Below are 19,434 nucleotides of genomic sequence, written 5' to 3'. Positions count from 1 at the left end.
TATGACCAAAGTGGTTTTTAAAAGGCCTTTAATAACTCAAACTTTCCCTATATAAGCTTTAAATGTGTACATTTACATTACAACATTTACAGTCAACATGTATAATACACACGTCCATACAGTGGTTTAACCATACCAAATAACAATGTAAACATGTATTGAACTTTAAAGTAAAAAAGTACAAAATTGGAAATGAACAAAAATCCAGACAGAAAGACATGAAAAGTGCATTAAACTGTACTCACTCATTTTTGCACTGGTTTAACCTCAGTGGGCCCCCAAAATTCACAAATTGGGAACATATTCCCCGTTACTCACACCACCACCGTCCCCATCGTGGTTTTTACTCATTCCCATGCTTTCTACCTATGAGTCAAAAATGGGAGAAAAACAAACTTTCACCAACTTTGTGCAGGTTCTTCAAATGGCACCGGGTTACAAACAAACAACCAGCAAAAAAATAAAAATACAAAAACAAACAAACTGATAAACAGTCATCTTTCTAACTTTTGGGAATGGGGAACCTGGGGACTATCCGAGCATTAAATAGAAGCTCAGATATATCAAATGTCCCCAGCTCACATTTGAAAATAATGCAATCATCACTCAATAATTTGAATCTGAATCATTTTCTTTCTGGACTTTTCTAAAGTGACTGCCTTCAAACTAATGACGTCTTAATTTTGATGAAAGAGCAAGCATCCATGCTGAGCTAATAGTATACTTTCTCCACAAATAACACACATAACGGAGGTGTGATGACAAGAAGCTTTTAGCTGGGAACAAAGACAAAAATATATATGTACAGCTCTGGAGGGGGACGAAAAACAAATCAAGAGACCTTTAAGAGACTTAAATGCTCTAAATGACAATATTTGTGATTGAATTTTTTGGAGTTATGCTGTCAGTATAAAACAAAGCAAAACATGTTAACTTGACTCATCCAGAGAATAAAAAAAGTCTACACACCCTTGATCAAATGCCAGGTTTTGGTGATAGGGGGATAAAAATCCCTGCCATTTTAGGCTCTGAGACATTTAGACTGACTATTTTGAACTGTTTGCTAATTCCCCACAAAATCGACTATGACAGAAGAAGACTGAAGAAAAACAGCCACAGAGCATGCTGCCATGTTTTGTTAGAACAGAATATTTCTTCTACTAAAAAAGAAAAAAAAAGCCTACTAGAACTTCTGAAATGTATTTTGTGGCTTTGGTGAGAGGCACTTTAAAAAGTGGCGGATATGTGATACGTTTAACAAGAATTTAAACGTGATTGGTTAATTTTGAACACGGCGTGCACAATCAGTTGCCCTCTCGAAAAGTGACATCATTCTAAAGCTTGTTTTAACCATCGGCAGCCTGTACATTTCTGTTTTGTCTCGCAAACACCTGGCATTTGTAGAGAGATGTGAAGACTTTTAATCCACACGATACTTATAATCTTGCAGTCTCAATCTTTTTCCATAGCTGCATTTAACTACAAGTGCATGTCAATAAATTGGAACAAGGTAGAAAACTTAAATGGTCGGGTCGTGCATTTTGGAATTATGGGGGAATTATGCCCCCCCTCCAAAAAAAAAACTGTGGGAAAACTTCACACTTTCTGGATGTACTGAGTTTCATAAAAGTTACATTTTCAATTGAACTAGTGTAATGATAAAGTTTTCTATCATATTCTGGTTTATTGAGATGTACCTGTATACGTAAATACAGTCTACAGTCTCAGGATTTGTGTAATAGGTGCAAAATAAAACATCAGCGATACGCACATTACGATAAAACTAATGTGCTTCAATAAATATGAAACAGAAAAATAAAAACAATAACAATGTGTATTGATTATCAATATCAGTAGTATAACACTGTATATGAATGTAGGAAACACTTTCTGCTACAAAAATAGTCACTCTCGAACAGAAAAAAAAAATTGAAGAAATAAATAACAAAAACGTTTGACAGTTCCAGTCAGAAGTTTAGAGTTGCTTCCTTGTGCTATTGAATTGGAAGGTGTGTCTAAACTTTTGGCAAGTACTGTACCATTTTTACATTCTGGCTCAGTAGTTGGCAAGAGGAGACAACACACGGTGCTGCTCTCCTCTTCTTCCTCCTCCTCCTCCTCTGGTGGTGGTGTGGCGCCCTCGTATGGAGCAGCGCGTTAATCGCAGCCTGCGCCGACAACGGCGGGTTGGATCCTCTGCAGCAGTTTGTCGTCGATCAGTTCAAACTGAACGCTGACCGACATCTCGGCCACGAAGCGCTGGCAGCCCTCCCTGCTCACCTGCTTGCAGAAGCGCAGGTCGATGCGGCGGATGCTGCCGCAGCGCTTGAAGTAGGTGAGCGATTGGTCCGTCACCCTGTTGCACACTGGGAGGGGGAGGGCAAAAATGGCCTGGGTTAGTAGAAGATATTCATTATATATGCAGTATTTATTTTTGTAATTAATAGGTTTGATTGATCAGAATCTGTATTTTTCACAAGACAGGGCGTTGGTTTTGTGTTTCAGTTTTTCAGCCACCAACAGGAACGCACCTGAAAGGTTGACGTCAGTCAGGGAGTCTCGAGTGGTGGTCCCTGCTGCAGTCAGGATGTTGACGGACTGGTCGGTGACATGGTTGCAGTAGCTGAGGTCCAGCTTGGACAGCGCGGCCATGTGGCGAATGATGAGGCGCAGCGTGGAGTCCGTGACGTCCAGGCCGGCCAGACGGAGGTCCTCGACGTTGCGCAGCTTGCTGCGGTTGTCCAGCTGGCCTGTAGGGGGCGATACCCAGCGTAGGGGGTGTCGATGATGCATCAAAATCTCATGAGAGCGAATATAAAAGTACGAAAGGATCAACAGTTGGCACCTGGCCTGTTATCGGTAGTGGGGGAGAGCAGGTCCCTCATCTGGGCGTCTTTCAGTCCCTCCACCCACTGAACGTCCAGCGTTCGAAGGAGAGGACAGCAGGACGTGCAGAGAGCGGAGACGGCCACCCATGAGCACCCGGACAACAGCAGCACTCGCAAACCTGTGCGGAGAACGTCAGAGTTTTTAGACAAGGTTTCAAGCAAATATAAATTCTCTTCTTTTAAAAAAAAAAAAAAACTAAAGTTATGCTCGACAGTCTCTTTTTTAGTCTGTAAAATGATGGGGTTTAAGTCTAGAGATTAAAAAAAATTGCTTTTCAGAACTGCCAACCTAGAGCAATTCATATTTTTGTCCATATTTTTTACATTTTGTTAAGAACATGACATGCAACAGGTATTCCTGTACATTGTGTAATAGAATTAAAAAAAGTAGAGATGGGTCAGTGCAAATACCTGCATATTTCAAAGTACCGAGTACTTATGAAAGATGCCGATACCACCTAATCACAGAGCACATTGTCACTGGCCAATGGTGGGACACTTATAGACAATCAAGTATTCACATTTACACCATTGGAAAATTCGGAGTCTCTGATGAAGGTAACAGCGATGTTCTGGGAATAAAGAAACCAGAGTATTTGGAAGAAAAGCAGAGACTCAAGCTCGGATCCCCTGACTGCGAAGCAGACGTGCTAACCACTGCAGAACTCAAAACACTGTTTTAATACCTGGAAGTCTGTTGATGAGCCAGCTTAGTTGCTTCTTGGAGATGTTGGTCCAGCTCAAGTCCAGGGCGACCGGTTGCCTCCGGATGATCCCACTCAGCATGAGAGGCGTGATGGACTTGCAGCGGTTCAGACTGATGCGCTTCCACAGCCTCTTGTCGCAGCACCTCGCCACAAACAAACATGGCAATTTGATTTAGAACAAAGTATATATCGCAGCACATGATTAATGCCACCACCTCCTAAAAACGGGTAAAATTGCCTCTGGAGCAACTCATGTAGCCAGATAATATAATAATATTCACATGCATATATTCTTTATCCTCGTCTGCGAAGTATGACCGATATTATTGCAACTTACTGAGGAGTTCTGACCTTCTCTGTGTATATCCGTATGTATGCACTGCCCGCACGTGGCCAAGATGTTTACAGCAAAAGGAGCCGCACGATATCCAGTGAATTGAAGAAAAATGTGGAAAACTCACCATCGGTTCCACGTCCTGCACACGCGCATACACACGCAGAGATCTCTGAGCGCCAGGTGACCAAAGACGGACATCCAGGTCTCGCGCCGCATGGCGTGCTCCAGGCCATCATTCAGGGGAAGCCGGTCGGGCGGGGGGCTGATGGGAGGCGGTCTGATGACGTGGCGCTCCATTTGGATGCATTTGGGTGGCGAGCGGCAGGGCAGCGGGCGCGGTGCCAGCGGCACGACAGGAGCGCTCCGGTTGCAGCTGAGCGGCGAGTGGCGCCGCGCAACTCCGTTGGCCTCCCGCCTGTGTCGCATCCAGCCTCCGAGGTCCCCGCTGCCGTTGTTCAGAGGCCATCTCGGATCGGAGGCCCCCAAGTCGTTCTCGGGCTCCGCCTTGACCGGCCGGTGGTTCTGATTGGACACGAGCTCCTCGGATTGGACCGTCTTTTGGTTTTGATTGGTTCCCTCTTCCCATTTGGCGGCGACATCCTCCGTCTTCGGTTGACTTTGAAGCTGGTTGGCCAAGCAGTTCTGGTGGTTGACGCCGTCTTTGGTCTTGAGCAGGTGTCTGCGTTGATGGCGAGCCTTTAAGGTAAGCAAATAAGTAAGTGAATTTCAAGTGTGGTTCCACTACAATGGGTCCCTATAATCGGTATGTTAGGTGTTATTTTTGTCTAATTGGCATCGCCAACCTCACACTTGACCGTAGTATGTGTGACTATGACTGTGTGCTTTGTTTGTGCAAAACAACACAGAAAGTTGAGTCAATTTTTTAGATTAACTGGGTTATTTTTCATCTAGTTTTTATCGTGCTCAAGGTGGATTTTTTTTTTCAGCCTTACTTTATTTGATGGTGACATTTCGGAAGTCCTCTCCTCGCCCTCCTCGCCGCTGGGTCCCACTTCTGAGGCGCTTTTGGCAGATTGGTCGCTCTCTCCAGTCGATGCCGTTCTCCTTAGAGCACTCACAAGCACTTTGGATTTGTCCTCCGTCTTGCTGTAGTCGTCCTTTTCGCCGTCTTTATTGTTATTGTCATCCTCCTCTCGGCCATCCAGTTCTTTCTTGGCTTTGAAGTGGATCCTGTGCAAAGAGAATCTGTCTTCCAGGTCATCCTCATACTCGCCGAGGTCATTTTCCGTCTTGATGTGCCTCAGCAGTTTTGCGCTAGGAGGTTGCTCCATTTTTGAGAGCTTTAGAAAAAAAAAAAAACAATAGTGAGGATCAACATGGGCAGTCATCAAGGATCAAATGATAGAACACATTCAATAAACTGTGTTGCCAAAATGAGCCTGTTTTGATCGGGGGAGGGGGGGGGGGTTCCCTGACAACAACAGGGCGGCGATAGGTAGTCGCGACCACGCGATCGGCTACTACGTGCGCAAGGAGCAGTCCAAAGTGTGAAGATATTTATTTTCATTTAATATCTTTCCCTAATGGTTTTTTTTCTAAAATGTTGATTTGTTTCAAATATTTTTGTGCTTGTGTCATATTTTAGTTTTCAAATATGTTGGTATTACATTCTAATATTGATAGAATTTGCATGTAATTTTAATTACATAATTATGATATTTTGTATATTGTGTAGGGCGGCCCGGTAGTCCAGTGGTTAGCACGTTGGCTTCACAGTGCAGAGGTACCGGGTTCGATTCCAGCTCCGGCCTCCCTGTGTGGAGTTTGCATGTTCTCCCCGGGCCTGGGTGGGTTTTCTCCGGGTGCTCCGGTTTCCTCCCACATTCCAAAAAACATGCGTGGCAGGCTGATTGAACACTCTAAATTGTCCCTAGGTGTGAGTGTGAGTGCGAATGGTTGTTCGTTTCTGTGTGCCCTGCGATTGGCTGGCAACCGATTCAGGGTGTCCCCCGCCTACTGCCCGAAGACAGCTGGGATAGGCTCCAGCACCCCCCGCAACCCTCATGAGGATCAAGCGGCTCGGAAGATGAATGAATGAATGAATGAATGAATGAATGAATGAATGTATATTGTGTACATTATGGTGTGTGTGTGTGTGTGTGTGTGTATATGTGTGTGTATATATTATATATATATATATATATATATATATATAAAAAAGAGTGTTGCCACTTTTTACAGTACCCTTACCTTCCTTTTAACATCGTCAGGTTCGTCTTGAGTGTCAAACAGCTTTCTCTTTTTCCTGAGAGGGTTTTCCTCCAGTCTTGGGCGAGGCAAGCCATCCAGGGAGATCAGAGGGGGTCGCTTTTTGGGAAGCTCTTCATCTCGTTCGGCTTTTCTCTTGGCCGTAACTGCGGCCAGGGAAGGCGAAGGGGCGTCGGGCTCCTCTTTGGCGTCCCGAATCGGACGCACTTCTTTCAACAGCGAGCCCGGGAGATTTGAGGCGTACTTGAATCCTGGACCTCTTTTTTGCTTTGAGGCCAAAAGATGAGAAAGCACAGCATCACTTTATTTCTCTTGTTTGTGGTGATGGGTGGAAATGACCATTGTGAGCACACAACAAATGCATACAAGACTAAGCTTACTTTGCCCGTTTTCCCAGCGTGGTTACACGTGGGACACTCCCAGCAGTTCGGCAACTCGTCATTGACAACGCCACTGGAATCTTTCACCTGCACACAACAAACACTTGGAAATTAGAAATTAAGGAAAGGACTCAAGTACAAAGGAGTGGGAGAAAAGCAATTCCTCAACATTCGTATTTTCATCTCTACATGTTGTTGAGGTGGCTGCTTTTATCGAAACGTATGTAATAAAAGTTTCATTTACACTAATACTATTGTAATGTTTTCTTTTTATGTGATTTTCTTTTTAAACTTGATAACTCATTATTTCACCATTATTGTCTTCTTTTTTGAGGAGTCTGAACGTGTGGCTTGCCTTTAAACAGTGAGGGTGGACAATCTCGTTGCAGATGGAGCACTCCATGAGCATCAGCTGGAACTTCTCCTCGTCCTCCTCCACTGTGTCCTCCTTGCCCGCTTCTCCGCAAACCACACACACCGCCGTGTGCGGCAGCACCGGCTGAGCACAAACCACGTCATCGTCATCATCATCATCATCATCGTCAAAGGTGAGCGAACTATGACTTTTGACGGGAAGCGATGAAAGATATTCCAAATGGCAAATGATGTATTTCAGCAGTCACATCATAATTCATTCTCATTTTTATTTTCCTAAAACATTTGTAGGTGAGATTCAACAAATAAATGAATATGTACAAACTATGTTAAACCGTTTCTATTAATATTACCAAAAAAATCAAAATAAAAATCAGTTTCAAATGGTATTATTTATGGTGTTGTTTATAATTCATGTGTTTATAATAAATTAACCAATTACCCGGCTACACAAATACAAAATACAGTGGACAAACAATAAATACATTTTAACCAATTTTGGGGGGAACAGTCAACTAATGCAGAAAATATTACGGGACTATTAATCATATAAATGCTTGTTGTGCTGGCTGAAACAATGGATACCCCCCCCCCCCAGTTCAACTGACAACGCTACACTTGCGATTCCCAGCACAAGAGAGCAAGTGGCACTCCTTGGTGTCACCATAGCAACCATCTGGATGAGGCTTGAATGAACAAGTCCCCCAGGTCAAGGTCTAAAAATAGCCGTGAAACAATAACTATAAGAGTGTGATTTCTGTCGAAAGGGGAGCTAAATATTTTTTTTAAAGATTTGGGAAGTTTGTTCTGCAAAATGTGGAATACAAAGAACTCCCACGATTAAGGGTGGTGAGGGACTGAGGTACTATATTTGTAATTGCGGGTCGATACCACAACGTATTTAAAAATGAGAGGATGCACCAATTCCGTGCATCTTACATGTACACAATCATGAACATGTTACATATACGACCGCATTCAGTCATTAAATGATTCAACACAAACAAACCACGTTCACATAAGGCTCCTCAACAGCCTTGGCGAGTGTAATAACACGTCAGCACAAAGTGAATTGACATAACACAGGGGGCAGAGAAATGTGCACTTCAGCACTTTACATGATGTTAAGTCATTAAACTCCCATCTCAAATGCAGAGGAAAAACCACTATCAATGAAAAGCACCTAATGACAACACCAAGATTCCACCACATGGTATGACTTTTATTGCAAAAAAAAAAAGTGAATTTAAGTTTGTGTTGAAATGTCATCCTGAACCTATGTAAGTACCACACTGCCTTGAAATATGAGGTGACTATTATTACTGCAGCTTACTGAGTCAGTTATCGTCTCTTTATGGCTCAATTATACTGCCCCTTGGTGGCCAACGTGCGCACAACAGAAGGAGTAGCATTTCAGGGAATTGAATTCGTAACTCAAGGCACCACTACCTTGTGCATATAAGTGACGAGTGTACATTTTTTAAAAGCAGAATAACATGTGGTATAATAATGGAGGCAACGTACCGCGATGCACTGCCTCATGATGCACGACTGCTTCATGCGTCCCGGCCCGCCGAACTTTTTCATGTCCTTGCAGAAGTGGCAGTCGCCACACTCGGTGCGCAGGCAGGCCTCGCACTTGCGGCAGCGAGTGCGTCTCCTCCTTGCACCCGACGTCCCACCGCCGCGACCGGCCGGGACCTTGAGGGCCGACGCCGGGGATGTCACCATCTTGGGCTTGGGTCGGTGCGGCGGCCGGGCCTGAGGGGCGGAGAGAATAGGTCAAGCAGCCAATCAGAGTGTTTAGTGTCGGATGCCAAGTCGAGGCAGAGACAATCAAGAGACAAAATAGCTCAGGGGTCTGGAGACTTTTGTGCTCGAGTGTCTTAAAATTTGTTTTTTAAAATGGACAGACGGGCCATGTATTTTTTACATGCCCCCCCAAAAAAGGTTAAAATATAGAATATAATTTAAATGATATAAAATGTTTTATTCTTGTTTTAATGTTGGTATTTAAAGTGAATTGGAGTACAGCATCACTAATGAAGCGATTCATCGAAATGAAACATTTGAAATGGACATTCATTTTTTTTTAAACAAATATTTTTCACTTTGCAAGATATAATTATTTATCAATCATTGAACAAAATTGATTGGGGTGGAAATGTTTTTTATAAAATCGCTTATATTACAAAGATGGTATTTAAATTAAAGAAATTAAACGATGAGTTAGGAAAATGTTTGAAACTGTTTGCATTATTTACAATTTTTTTAATATTAAGAAAAACATTTAACAATTTTAAATGACATGAGAAATTGCATAATTGTTATGTTTTAAATATAAATATATATATATATATATTTTTAAATAAAAAAAATAATTCACTATTTATTTAATGTATAAATATATGTATGTATATGTAAATATATGTGTTTCTTTTTTTTAAAAAATTTTGCGTGACATAAATGGAATTTAAAACAACATGACAGCCTTTCATACAATCTTTCATACCAACACTCTTTCATACAATCGTGACACAGCAACAGGAGTTCAGAACATTCGCAAATATGATTCTCCCCCCTTCTCACTGATAACAATGAACGGATTAATTGCTGGTTAATTCTCCTCTGGTATAAAAAGAAAAAAAAGTGTGCTGAGGTGGAAGATGAAGAGAAAGAAGAGATCCATCAAGACGCTCCCCGGAGGCGTCTTCCACATTTAGCTCCTCACTTACTCGCCTGTTTCCACTTCAAAGAGGAAGCGGCCGCTCTTTGCTACGTTTCCATTCTCCGGCAGCCACGATTGTGCGTTGCGGAGGGAAAAGGGGGCTTACATTTACAACGCCGTGCGCTAAATGGGCGCCGGTTCATACAACTGGGTAATGGAGACGCCTTTGATCTGGGTCATTATTGATCCAAATGTATTCTTCGCTCTGGTGCCCAACATGGCTGCTGGTTGAACACACTAAAGCAGATACTAAACATATTTGACTACATTTGCTTTTTTTTCGGTTCCATCCTTTTCCGAGTCCCTTTTTATTCATGCATCCATCCCATCATCTACCTTCTTACAAGCAGATATAAAAAAAAGTCTACGCACCCCTTCAAATGGTGCAGATGTAATTTACCCCCCACCCCCACCCCCACAGTGGCAGCATAGCAACAGCCTAATTCTGACACACACACACACATTAAGATCAGCAATGACACAATGAAAGAGAAGCGCAGTGTGGTCTATTATTCAGAAACTGGAGTGAATTGTAGGAGGCAGTCAGATGCCAGGTTACCCGACGGGATTAGTGGGAGATACTGGATGGGGATTGGGATGCTGTAATCTGCCCCAGTCTGGATCTGAGGGGTTTCAAATGGGGATTACAGGCGAGCAACTAAAAGAACACACTCGCCACACTAGTAAGAGGAATATTGGCAAAATAAAAAAACTCAATCTGATTAAAATCTACATTATATTCTCTGGATACAAACTCAGAAAACCTGAAGTGCCTTTTTGGGGCTCTCAAAATTCACCAATTTTTGTAAGATTTTTTTTCCTGGGGGGGGATACACAATCTCAATCACCTGTTTCACCAATTGACACGGAATTGGGCATACATTGCAGGATATATAAAAGCCTCAAAGAGCCATGCCCGAAACGGAACAGGAAGTCAGAAATTTGGGGGGAAATTCCAACGCAAACGAAAATAAGTGGCATGTTGAGTTGGTTTAATGAGCATTGGGAGCGAGTGCCATAAATACAGCTCTCTCTGCAGTTCGAGCCCAGTCTAAAGTCATCAGCAAATTTGCCTCATGTTACAGTGAGACCGAGAGATTCGGGCTGTGTGTAACTCGCTGAGTTTTGCATTTTCTAAGGCTACATTTAGCTGTTGTGCCTTTTAATCATGTGCGTTGAGGAGTCCGGAAATTCAGCTGCGTTTTGTAGTCTCAGAGGTCGTTAAAAGAATATTCGGGAGCAAATAGCATCATGAATACCAAGGAACCCACTAGGTAGGTCCAGGATAAATGAGTGGAGAAGAAGGAATAAGAAATACAAATTATATAAAAAAAGAGTTCAGAATGTTTTTAACAACGTTCTGAGCACTGCTAGCTCAATCATATTGAAATGCAAAGAATAGGGAACAGCGCACTGGAAACCTAGCACGGGTATTGGAGCCGTTCTCATGTTCATTTGAAAGACTATTTGTCTGAGATCAATTGTCAATTCGTCAATGACTGCACGAGACTTTGTCCCGGGGCAGTCGGAGCTCACAGAGAAGAGTCGATGCACGTAAAGGAATAGTGAAGAAAACGAGGGACAGCACCTGGACACACAGATCAGCTGCTTGAAGCCGAGGCACTAAGAAGGACTTTATTTTATTGATTTATTTTTCATTGTTTTGTCCTTCTTATTTGATTGATCGTTTAGCTTTTGCTTATAATTGAGTGAAACTTATCCCATGTCAAATAAAGGTATATGAATTCAAACGAGCATTTTAACCACATGGTCAAAATAAATCAGAGAGTCATCACAATTGCAAGAGGTAAAGACATAATCAAGTTTCTGCACTCCATATCAGCGAGTACTCAAACGTAAGTATCTGTACTTGTTCTAAATTAAAAAAAAAAAAAGTGGTATCCATGCATCCTGTCGCAAATGATATTGCAGACCCCCAACGCAAGGCTCGCGCACCCCAGTTTGACAATAACTGCTCTCGTGGAACAAGCTTAATTTTTGACCCACTAGACACAATTTGGCCAGAACAAAGGTCCTCCGTGTGTCTTGCCAGTAACGCTAAAAACGCAATAAATAAATACAGAAGAACAGATCTACTGTTTGTACAGGAATTCTCAAACCAGAGCTTCATAACCAATGGCAGCCTTCAGGCTCTCAGCTGGAAAAACACTCCTCCGTAGGGGATTTACCACATTGAAACACACATGCAGCAAACCTGTCAGCAAAAAGACCGGCAAAGATGGAATTTCATCTGTTTATCCTCAGGTAGCTCAGTCTTCCCGCTATGCTGCAGAGCTGCTGCATGCATGCATGCATGCATGCATTCCTCCAGTGGCCTCCTCACTACGCAAAAAAGATGGGGAGGGGGTCGGGGGGGGGGGCTAACCTGCTCCGCGTCAGAATCATAGTCCTCATCGTCGGCGCTGAGCGACATGGCCATGGCGGCTTTTTCACACGCTGTCCAACGCGCGACCAAATGACATGGCTGCACTCGTCTCCTCCTCCTCCTCCTCCCTACAACTCCACAATACCACCAGCAGATGTCGGCAGCACAAGACCATCCAGCCTCATTAATATAGGGTTGGAAAATGGAAAGGGGGGCCAGGAAGGGGGGGGGGGGGGGGGGTGCGGGGGGCGGTGCACAGCCAATGGGAGGCCAGCGTACATCCCAATAGGCACATCTTGCACCAATCAGGAAAGGAAGTGCACGCAGATTCATAATTATCACACGATGCCATGTCAATGGAGACAGATGGCATCATGATGCAAAAGGAAAACAAACACAAAAGGTATATAAATTGTGTCTTATCTAAATATGATGATTTTTTTCTGACAATATTAATAATTTTTCTAAACTGATGATTTTTTTTTTTTACTAAAAAACAACAACATTATATTCCTGAAAAGATTATCTATATCACTTATAATTTAGAAATTGAAAAATCATTACCTTTATCTTGGAAAAATACAACTATTTTTAATTAAAAGTAATAGAGGATAATGGATGGATGCATTGGCACCTATTGAATATGTATAATTAAAAACATACTACTAAACATACTACTACTAACATACTACTAATCTGTAAAGACTGAGGAAACAATAGCTGTTTTTTCATTTTTTTACAATTAAAAAATATTTTCTGTAAACAACAACATAACCATGATAATAATGACAACCGTAAGAAATATATTTTCCTTTCTATAAAATGTATTGTTTTCCCCCCAAATGTGTCTTTTATTGATCTTAATTATTTTGGGGCGGGGGGTCAATAGGGAGGCAGTAGAGCAGGCAGTGAAAGGCTGCCATGCATCTGAAAACGTACGTAGCTTTGAAAAGCCAGAGGGGAACTTCTGCCGGCCTGCTTATCTTTAACGCTTGCTTACACGAACAGTGACTAACAGATAATTGTATTCTCTGAGTTGAACTCTTTAACGGATGCCAAAAAGATCAAAACACAGCCGTGGAGCCTTAAACGGCAGATGTGGAAGAAGGTCAAATCTCTTTACAGCCACAGAAGGGGGGCAACTGTGCCCAGCTTTGTGACAATATGTGCCTCGCCGCTTTTAACTGGATTCAACTCGTATAAATACTAAGAGTGCCGAAGCAGGAGAGGGGGTCACAGCGACACAATAGCCTCGCTTAAGTCACCTACCTAATTATGTGTGCCAAAAATGATGTGCGCCCTCCCTCTGATGAGGAGAGGAGATGAGATGCACTGATATTCGTTACGATCACACAGAGCCAAGAGAAACAGATGGCATGGCATTGCAAAAAGGCATACACACACACACACACACACACACACACACACACACACAGTAGCACGGCTGGTAAGCAGCAGGTGGCCTTCTCATGATCCATACAGGATAAGTCACCGAAAGCAATGCTATTTTGATGTCCTCCTATGTTGATTGAAGCAGAAGACGAGGAACTCATTGTGGGATAGAGAAGATACGCTCCAGTGGCACTGAGCACGAGGCCACTCTTGTAATAGAACCACTTTTTCAACTTGGACACGGCAGATAAAATAATAATAATGGATGGATGGATGGATGGATGGATGGATGGATGGATGGATGGATGGATGGATGGATGGATGGATGGATGGATGGATGGATGGATGGATGGATGGATGGATGGATGGATGGATGGATGGATGGATGGATGGATGGATGGATGGATGGATGGATGGATGGATGGATGGATGGATGGATGGATGGATGGATGGATGGATGGATGGATGGATGGATGGATGGATGGATGGATGGATGGATGGATGGATGGATGGATGGATGGATGGATGGATGGATGGATGGATGGATGGATAGATAGATAGATAGATAGATAGATAGATAGATAGATAGATAGATAGATAGATAGATAGATAGATAGATAGATAGATAGATAGATAGATAGATAGATAGATAGATAGATAGATAGATAGATAGATAGATAGATAGATAGATAGATAGATAGATAGATAGATAGATAGATAGATAGATAGATAGATAGATAGATAGATAGATAGATAGATAGATAGATAGATAGATAGATAGATAGATAGATAGATAGATAGATAGATAGAAATTAAAAAAAAACTAATCAAAGTCTACCTTCAAGGTTTTCTTTGACCAGAACACGACTGGAAGTCCAGTGATGGCCAACTTTGGGTCATCGTCGGCATGTTCCTTTAAGACGACCTGAAGCCAACAATAAAAAGACTTGTTTAAATTCATCATGTCGCTGTGTATGTTGATTTCTTTATTCTTTTTTTATTAATCAAATAATTAAAAAATGTAAATGTAAAAAAGGTTTAGGACTTGAATTTTAAAAAAGAAAATACAATTATCCCGAACAAAAAACAACTTTTGACTTTTAATATCATGACAGCAATCTTGAAAAAAATACAACTTTGCTCTCATAATATTTCAGCATAATTCTTTGACAGCTCCGAATGCAATGTTAAAAAAAAAAAATACACTTTCTTTTAATATTATATGGGGGCAGAAATATACAACTTTATTTTTGTATTATGATTATCTTCCAATTTGAAAATCAAACTTTTTATGTTGACAATTTCTGAGCTTAAGGTTGCCCCCTATCCCGAGGAGAAAGCGCTTCCTTACCTTCATGTCCTCCAGCAGGCCGAGCGGGTTCTCCAATCCTTCTGGAACTTCTCTCTTATGCTCGGGTAGCGACTCCAACTTCTCCACCAGCCTCTTCAGCCCGTTGATTTCAAATTCTGTCAGATGAATCCACTTATTCTGAGATTCCAAGGTCAGCAATTCAGACGGAAAGTCCGCAGCATTGGAGGCAATATAACAGCTGTCCTCGGAGTAGGCAGACAAGGTGTCTTTCGGACGTTGATGGCTACAGACCACTTCCGCTTTTTCGCACAGTTCATCCCTGAGCTGTGAATCGCACCAGTCCTCGTTCATGTCCTGACTTCTTGAGTCGGAGCAGGGGCTTCCCATGTGGACTTTTGTCTCATCGTCTGGAAGGACACGCAAAGACAGAAACAAATGCTACACTGGCTTTCTGCAGACTGACAATGCAACAATGGTTGGGGAGTAGCTTGGTAGCGAGGTTACTAGGTAGTTAGAGACACACTGTCCAGGAAGTATTTATCTCAACAGTGGAGTGTTATTGTAGGAATGACATTATATTTACAAGCGTGATTGTGCTAACCCATGAGAAAAGGCTCCTTCCGGATCTCATGAGAAAGGTAGGAACGTTTGGTCAGGCAGTGCATGTATCTCTCCAGGACGTACCAACACATCTCATAGTAGAAGGGGAAGCGGAACTTGGAGTGAACCTGGAAAAATAAAATAAAAATAAAATAAAATAAATTTAGCTTTTATGTCTTTCAAGATCTGCTCCCACCTTGGTACGGTTCTCTATCTCGTGGATGGTGAGCTGCATCGGAATGTTAAAGCTGTGCAGGATGTTGCCGCCGAAGACCAGTGTGTCCTCTGGAGTGTACACTGCATGAATCCACCCTAAATCACACAAAGAAAGCAAGATACGTGAGGAAGTATGAAGAAATACTTGGGAAAAATATGACTTTTTATTTCCAAACAGAAATCTCATCCGGATCATTTTTGCAAGGTACGCTATACTGCATGCATGTTTGAAATGGGGAACCCACCAGACGGGATAAAGAAGGTGTACCCCTGCTTGAGCTCCACTCTCTGGCATCCGTCGGCGCGATCGCCAAGGAAGATGTCACTCTGCTTACCGGACAGCACCCAGTCCTCATACAGGGCCAGGTTGTGGAGTGTTGGGGGCACCAACCAGAACACCTGAGGATCAATCGATGGCAACAATATTCCTAAAACGTATGACTTGTTATCTTGAGAAAAACCTGACTTAAGTTTTGTACTATTAAAAAAAAAACATTTTATCTATAAATAAATAGCTTTAGTCTCTTTGTATTGCAACATTATTCTAAAAGAAGGTGACTTGTTATCTTGGAAAAAAAAAATTCATTTGAATGATTTTGCAGTTTTTTTTCATTGTATTTTTTTTACCTCAAAAGTTCATCTTTATTGTTGTATTATTATAACCTTACAAAAAGTGTTTTTTTGTTACTTTATCCTCATAAGATTATACAAAAAATATTGTAATGTTACGATTTAAGAAAAGTAATAAAGTTTTTACCTTAAAAAACTCTAACTTTATTCTCGTAATATGGGAACTTAAAAAAAAATGGAGTCTTAAATTATTCCAACTTTCTTATTGAAAAAAAACAAGGAAAAAAACACGTCACTTCATTCAAGTAACAGTCCAACTTTTACTTCTCAAAGAAAAAAAAACAAGACTATTCTTTTCATATTTTCACTTTGTTCTCAAAAGACTTTTCCCCTAAAAACAATCATGTCTAAAAACTTTAAACTTTAATAACTTTTAAAAAACTAAGTAAAAAAAGGCAACTTTATTTTAATTTTCTTTCCAAATAAAAAGTATGGCTTCAATCTCACAATATGATGTCTCAAAACAATATAGTTCATCTAGAAATGGATGGTTGTCACGACAACACCATGGCATACATACTTTTTGCCCCTTGAAGACATGATACCACACGGATGTTCCCCCGAAGTCAATGTGGAAGTCCGTATAGCAGCCTTTTACACTCATCAAACAATACCTAGGATAGAAAATACGCATACTGTAACATATCACATAGGGTAAGCAAATGAATGCATCTAGAAAACAATCGCAAAAGATGCAATGGGCATTGAGCGTCGAAAGGGATGTAAAGTGAAGAGTGTGAAGTCTCCAAGGGTGCCATTAATAATTCAGTCGTCAAGCAGGATGTGAGTTAGATTAGATGAACATTAAATTCATGGGAGAGAATCTCAGGAGGAAGCAGAAAAGAACATAACCGGGGCAATTATTTGAACAGCGTTGTGCCAAGCATCTCTCCAGAGACGACTAAAAATACAATGAATCCCGCGAAATATTCTCGACGTTCATGAGCCATAAAATAAGGTAGACCTATACGATCTAAGTAGGAGCATAAAAAATAATAATTCACATTGGATACAGTCTCTTGCTTGGATTAGTGTAAAACTAAAAGTAAAATTAAAAACTAAGCATATGACATATACAGTTGACCACCCACTCCCTTAAATAAAATTATTAAAATGATCATTATTTAAAATGAATAATACATATAAAGTGGTTTATGAGAAGTGGCTCTGGGCTGATTTTGCAACGAGCAGCAGCCAATGTAAAAATGTGAAAATTACCGGTAAAAAAAAAACAGAGAGATGTAGAAGGTTGGAAAAGTGCTGCCTAGCAACAATGAAGTGTACTTATAGCGTAAAATGCGGAGAGAACCACTCGTTCAGTACGCAGCTCTCCAGTCTGCCTACCTTTGCACTTTCGGATATTTCATCTCCGAGATGACGTTTGTGCCTTCTGTTTGGCTCTGCTTCAGATAAGAAGGCCACATGTTGTCCACCCAGTCCACCTGGTCAACCTGGGAGGGTTTAAAAGGGCCGGCACTCACACAATAACCGAGTCATCTGTCAATTATCTTTTGATCAATGGAGGAATTGGAGTGGTGAATATTTGCGACCTTGAACCAACATTCGCTGGATTCGAAAACAACATGTGAGAGTTCAAAACGGGTTTCTACTTTTTCGAGCAGTGACGTACCACAGTGGGTCTCTTGATGAGGTTCTCCAGCTTGGTGTGGCTGAACTCCAAGCTGATCACGTTGAACAGTTTATCGCGCTCTTCCTCCGGCGTCTCGTAGTAGCGCACAAACTGGGCCATGCTCATTTCGGAGCCTTTTTGTGTGCTCACATCCATCACATCCACTGAGCGACGGCTGCCTGAACACAGAATTTAGTAGACACATTACAAATAAAAAGTAGGGCCCGCCCGGCTGATATGTATTTTTTTTTTTGACCGATGCCAATTCCAACATTTGGCAGAATAACATTCGGATGACCGATTAATTGTCTGATTATTTAAAAGAGGGCAATAATAATAGGAGTTAATAATTGTATTTCACTTACCGACCAAGCCTTTAATTTCCGACACTGTGAATTCTGGATCGGGCATTCTGCATACATTTCAAAAGAGCAGTTTTGTTCAGTTCATAGTTCAAAAGAGTAGATTCAGTAAAAAAGCAGGAAATGAGAACATACATGATCCCAAGTCCTTCTTTCTCTTTGAAAATAAGCGGCACCTTTAGAGCCTCCCGTTGCACGTATTCGTAAGTGAAGTCTGTACGTACACAAGAGGAAAAAATATATTGACAAAATAAACTGTGGAGGTGGGAGCTCATTCCTGTCTTTTACCTTTAGCTTCCATGAAACGCACAAAGTTTGTGGCGTAATTGTCGCTGGCCAGCTTGTCCTCCACACTGAATCCTCGGATGTTGACCATCTCCTCCACGTCAGACAAATCCTCGTTCTCGTCGTACAGCCGCCGGCAGATGGAACGCTGCCCGTTTTCAAAACAAACTTTAAGGTTGGGTGTGTACAATACAATATAGTACAAAATTGACTTTTTAATTATGTTTTTGGAAACCTTTAACCTCAATAACATACAATTTTATGAATATAAACTGAATATAAATTACTTCTAAAATATTACTTTTTATCTTATTATACATGTCTTACATCTCAGAAAAAGACTCAACATAGATTTTGCACACAAAGAGGCTTAATTCTTAGAGTATTTTGTTCGTTGTGAATACTCCTTTGTATGTTTCTCTTCATTCCATACCAGAGTGCTTCTTTTTAGCATTTCGTCTAATTGTAATGTCAAATGAACAACAATAATGTGATGTAACTTTAACAAGGAACAAAGAAAATGAAAAAAAAGCCTTTCACTGTACAATGCTGCCTCGCACTCAGTGTACTATAATACTGTATTAAAAACTTGTCAGTGCTTTAATATGCCAGTGATACTACAACTAGTACTACTAGTACTACTACTACTACGAGTCCGACGACTACTGTACACGGTGCACAGCATTAGCTCAGCTAAGTGATTAGCTCCAAACCCCAACCCTCTCCTCGGGCAAATGGCTTGCGGTTACCCACCAGCCGGCGGCCGGACTCGGCACACCTTTCCCCGTCCTGAGACATCGCCTGCTGTGGGGGAGTCTCTTCCACTCGTTCAGCCTCGAAATAGCATCTCCACGCATAGCACGTAGCACGCTTCACGGGTCCAAAACAAGGGAACCATGTTTTTGTGTTACGTCACCGCCAGAAACCAAAACATTGGTGGACAGCGTCACTTTTTTTTCCATTTTCAGAAAAATCAT

At 41.6% G+C, this 19,434-nt stretch overlaps 1 protein-coding gene across 3 annotated transcripts; it reads right to left on the bottom strand.

The window, feature by feature from the left end:
• Window positions 1–11: 11 nt before the first annotated feature.
• On the bottom strand, window positions 12–19,393 carry LOC127591359 (lysine-specific demethylase 2B-like). Of its 3 annotated transcripts, none has more exons than XM_052051415.1 (22): window positions 19,211–19,393; window positions 18,461–18,605; window positions 18,308–18,386; window positions 18,176–18,222; window positions 17,811–17,989; window positions 17,525–17,631; window positions 16,701–16,794; window positions 15,796–15,949; window positions 15,531–15,646; window positions 15,336–15,462; window positions 14,774–15,141; window positions 14,261–14,347; window positions 8,441–8,677; window positions 6,897–7,040; window positions 6,542–6,628; window positions 6,144–6,437; window positions 4,886–5,233; window positions 4,057–4,628; window positions 3,575–3,738; window positions 2,846–3,007; window positions 2,532–2,750; window positions 12–2,366 (listed from the first exon to the last, which is right to left on the bottom strand). In XM_052051415.1, exons 1-22 carry the CDS (start codon window positions 19,253–19,255, stop codon window positions 2,158–2,160), a joined length of 3,984 nt encoding a protein of 1,327 aa, XP_051907375.1. In that variant the 5' UTR covers window positions 19,256–19,393; the 3' UTR covers window positions 12–2,157. The 3 variants fall into 3 exon arrangements, with proteins under 3 accessions (XP_051907375.1, XP_051907376.1, XP_051907377.1); XM_052051416.1 differs by having other exon boundaries at window positions 6,144–6,428; window positions 19,211–19,392; XM_052051417.1 differs by lacking the exon at window positions 19,211–19,393 and having other exon boundaries at window positions 18,483–18,605.
• Between the last annotated feature and the right edge of the window lie 41 nt (window positions 19,394–19,434).

Source organism: Hippocampus zosterae, chromosome 18 (genome assembly GCF_025434085.1).
Source record: "Hippocampus zosterae strain Florida chromosome 18, ASM2543408v3, whole genome shotgun sequence".
NCBI lineage: Eukaryota > Metazoa > Chordata > Actinopteri > Syngnathiformes > Syngnathidae > Hippocampus > Hippocampus zosterae.
The sequence above is the reverse complement of the archived record's forward strand: the minus strand, read 5'-3'. Positions and strand labels throughout refer to the sequence as shown.

Bases quoted from the DNA above. Each gene is read 5' to 3' on its own strand.
- LOC127591359 (XM_052051415.1), bottom strand. From the start codon at position 19,255: ATGTCTCAGGACGGGGAAAGGTGTGCCGAGTCCGGCCGCCGGCTG. The intron at 17,632-17,810 runs GTACGTCACTGC...AAACCCTCCCAG, and splicing joins TCATCAAGAGACCCACTGTG to GTTGACCAGGTGGACTGGGT. The intron at 6,438-6,541 runs GTAAGCTTAGTC...TCTCATCTTTTG, and splicing joins ACGCTGGGAAAACGGGCAAA to GCCTCAAAGCAAAAAAGAGG.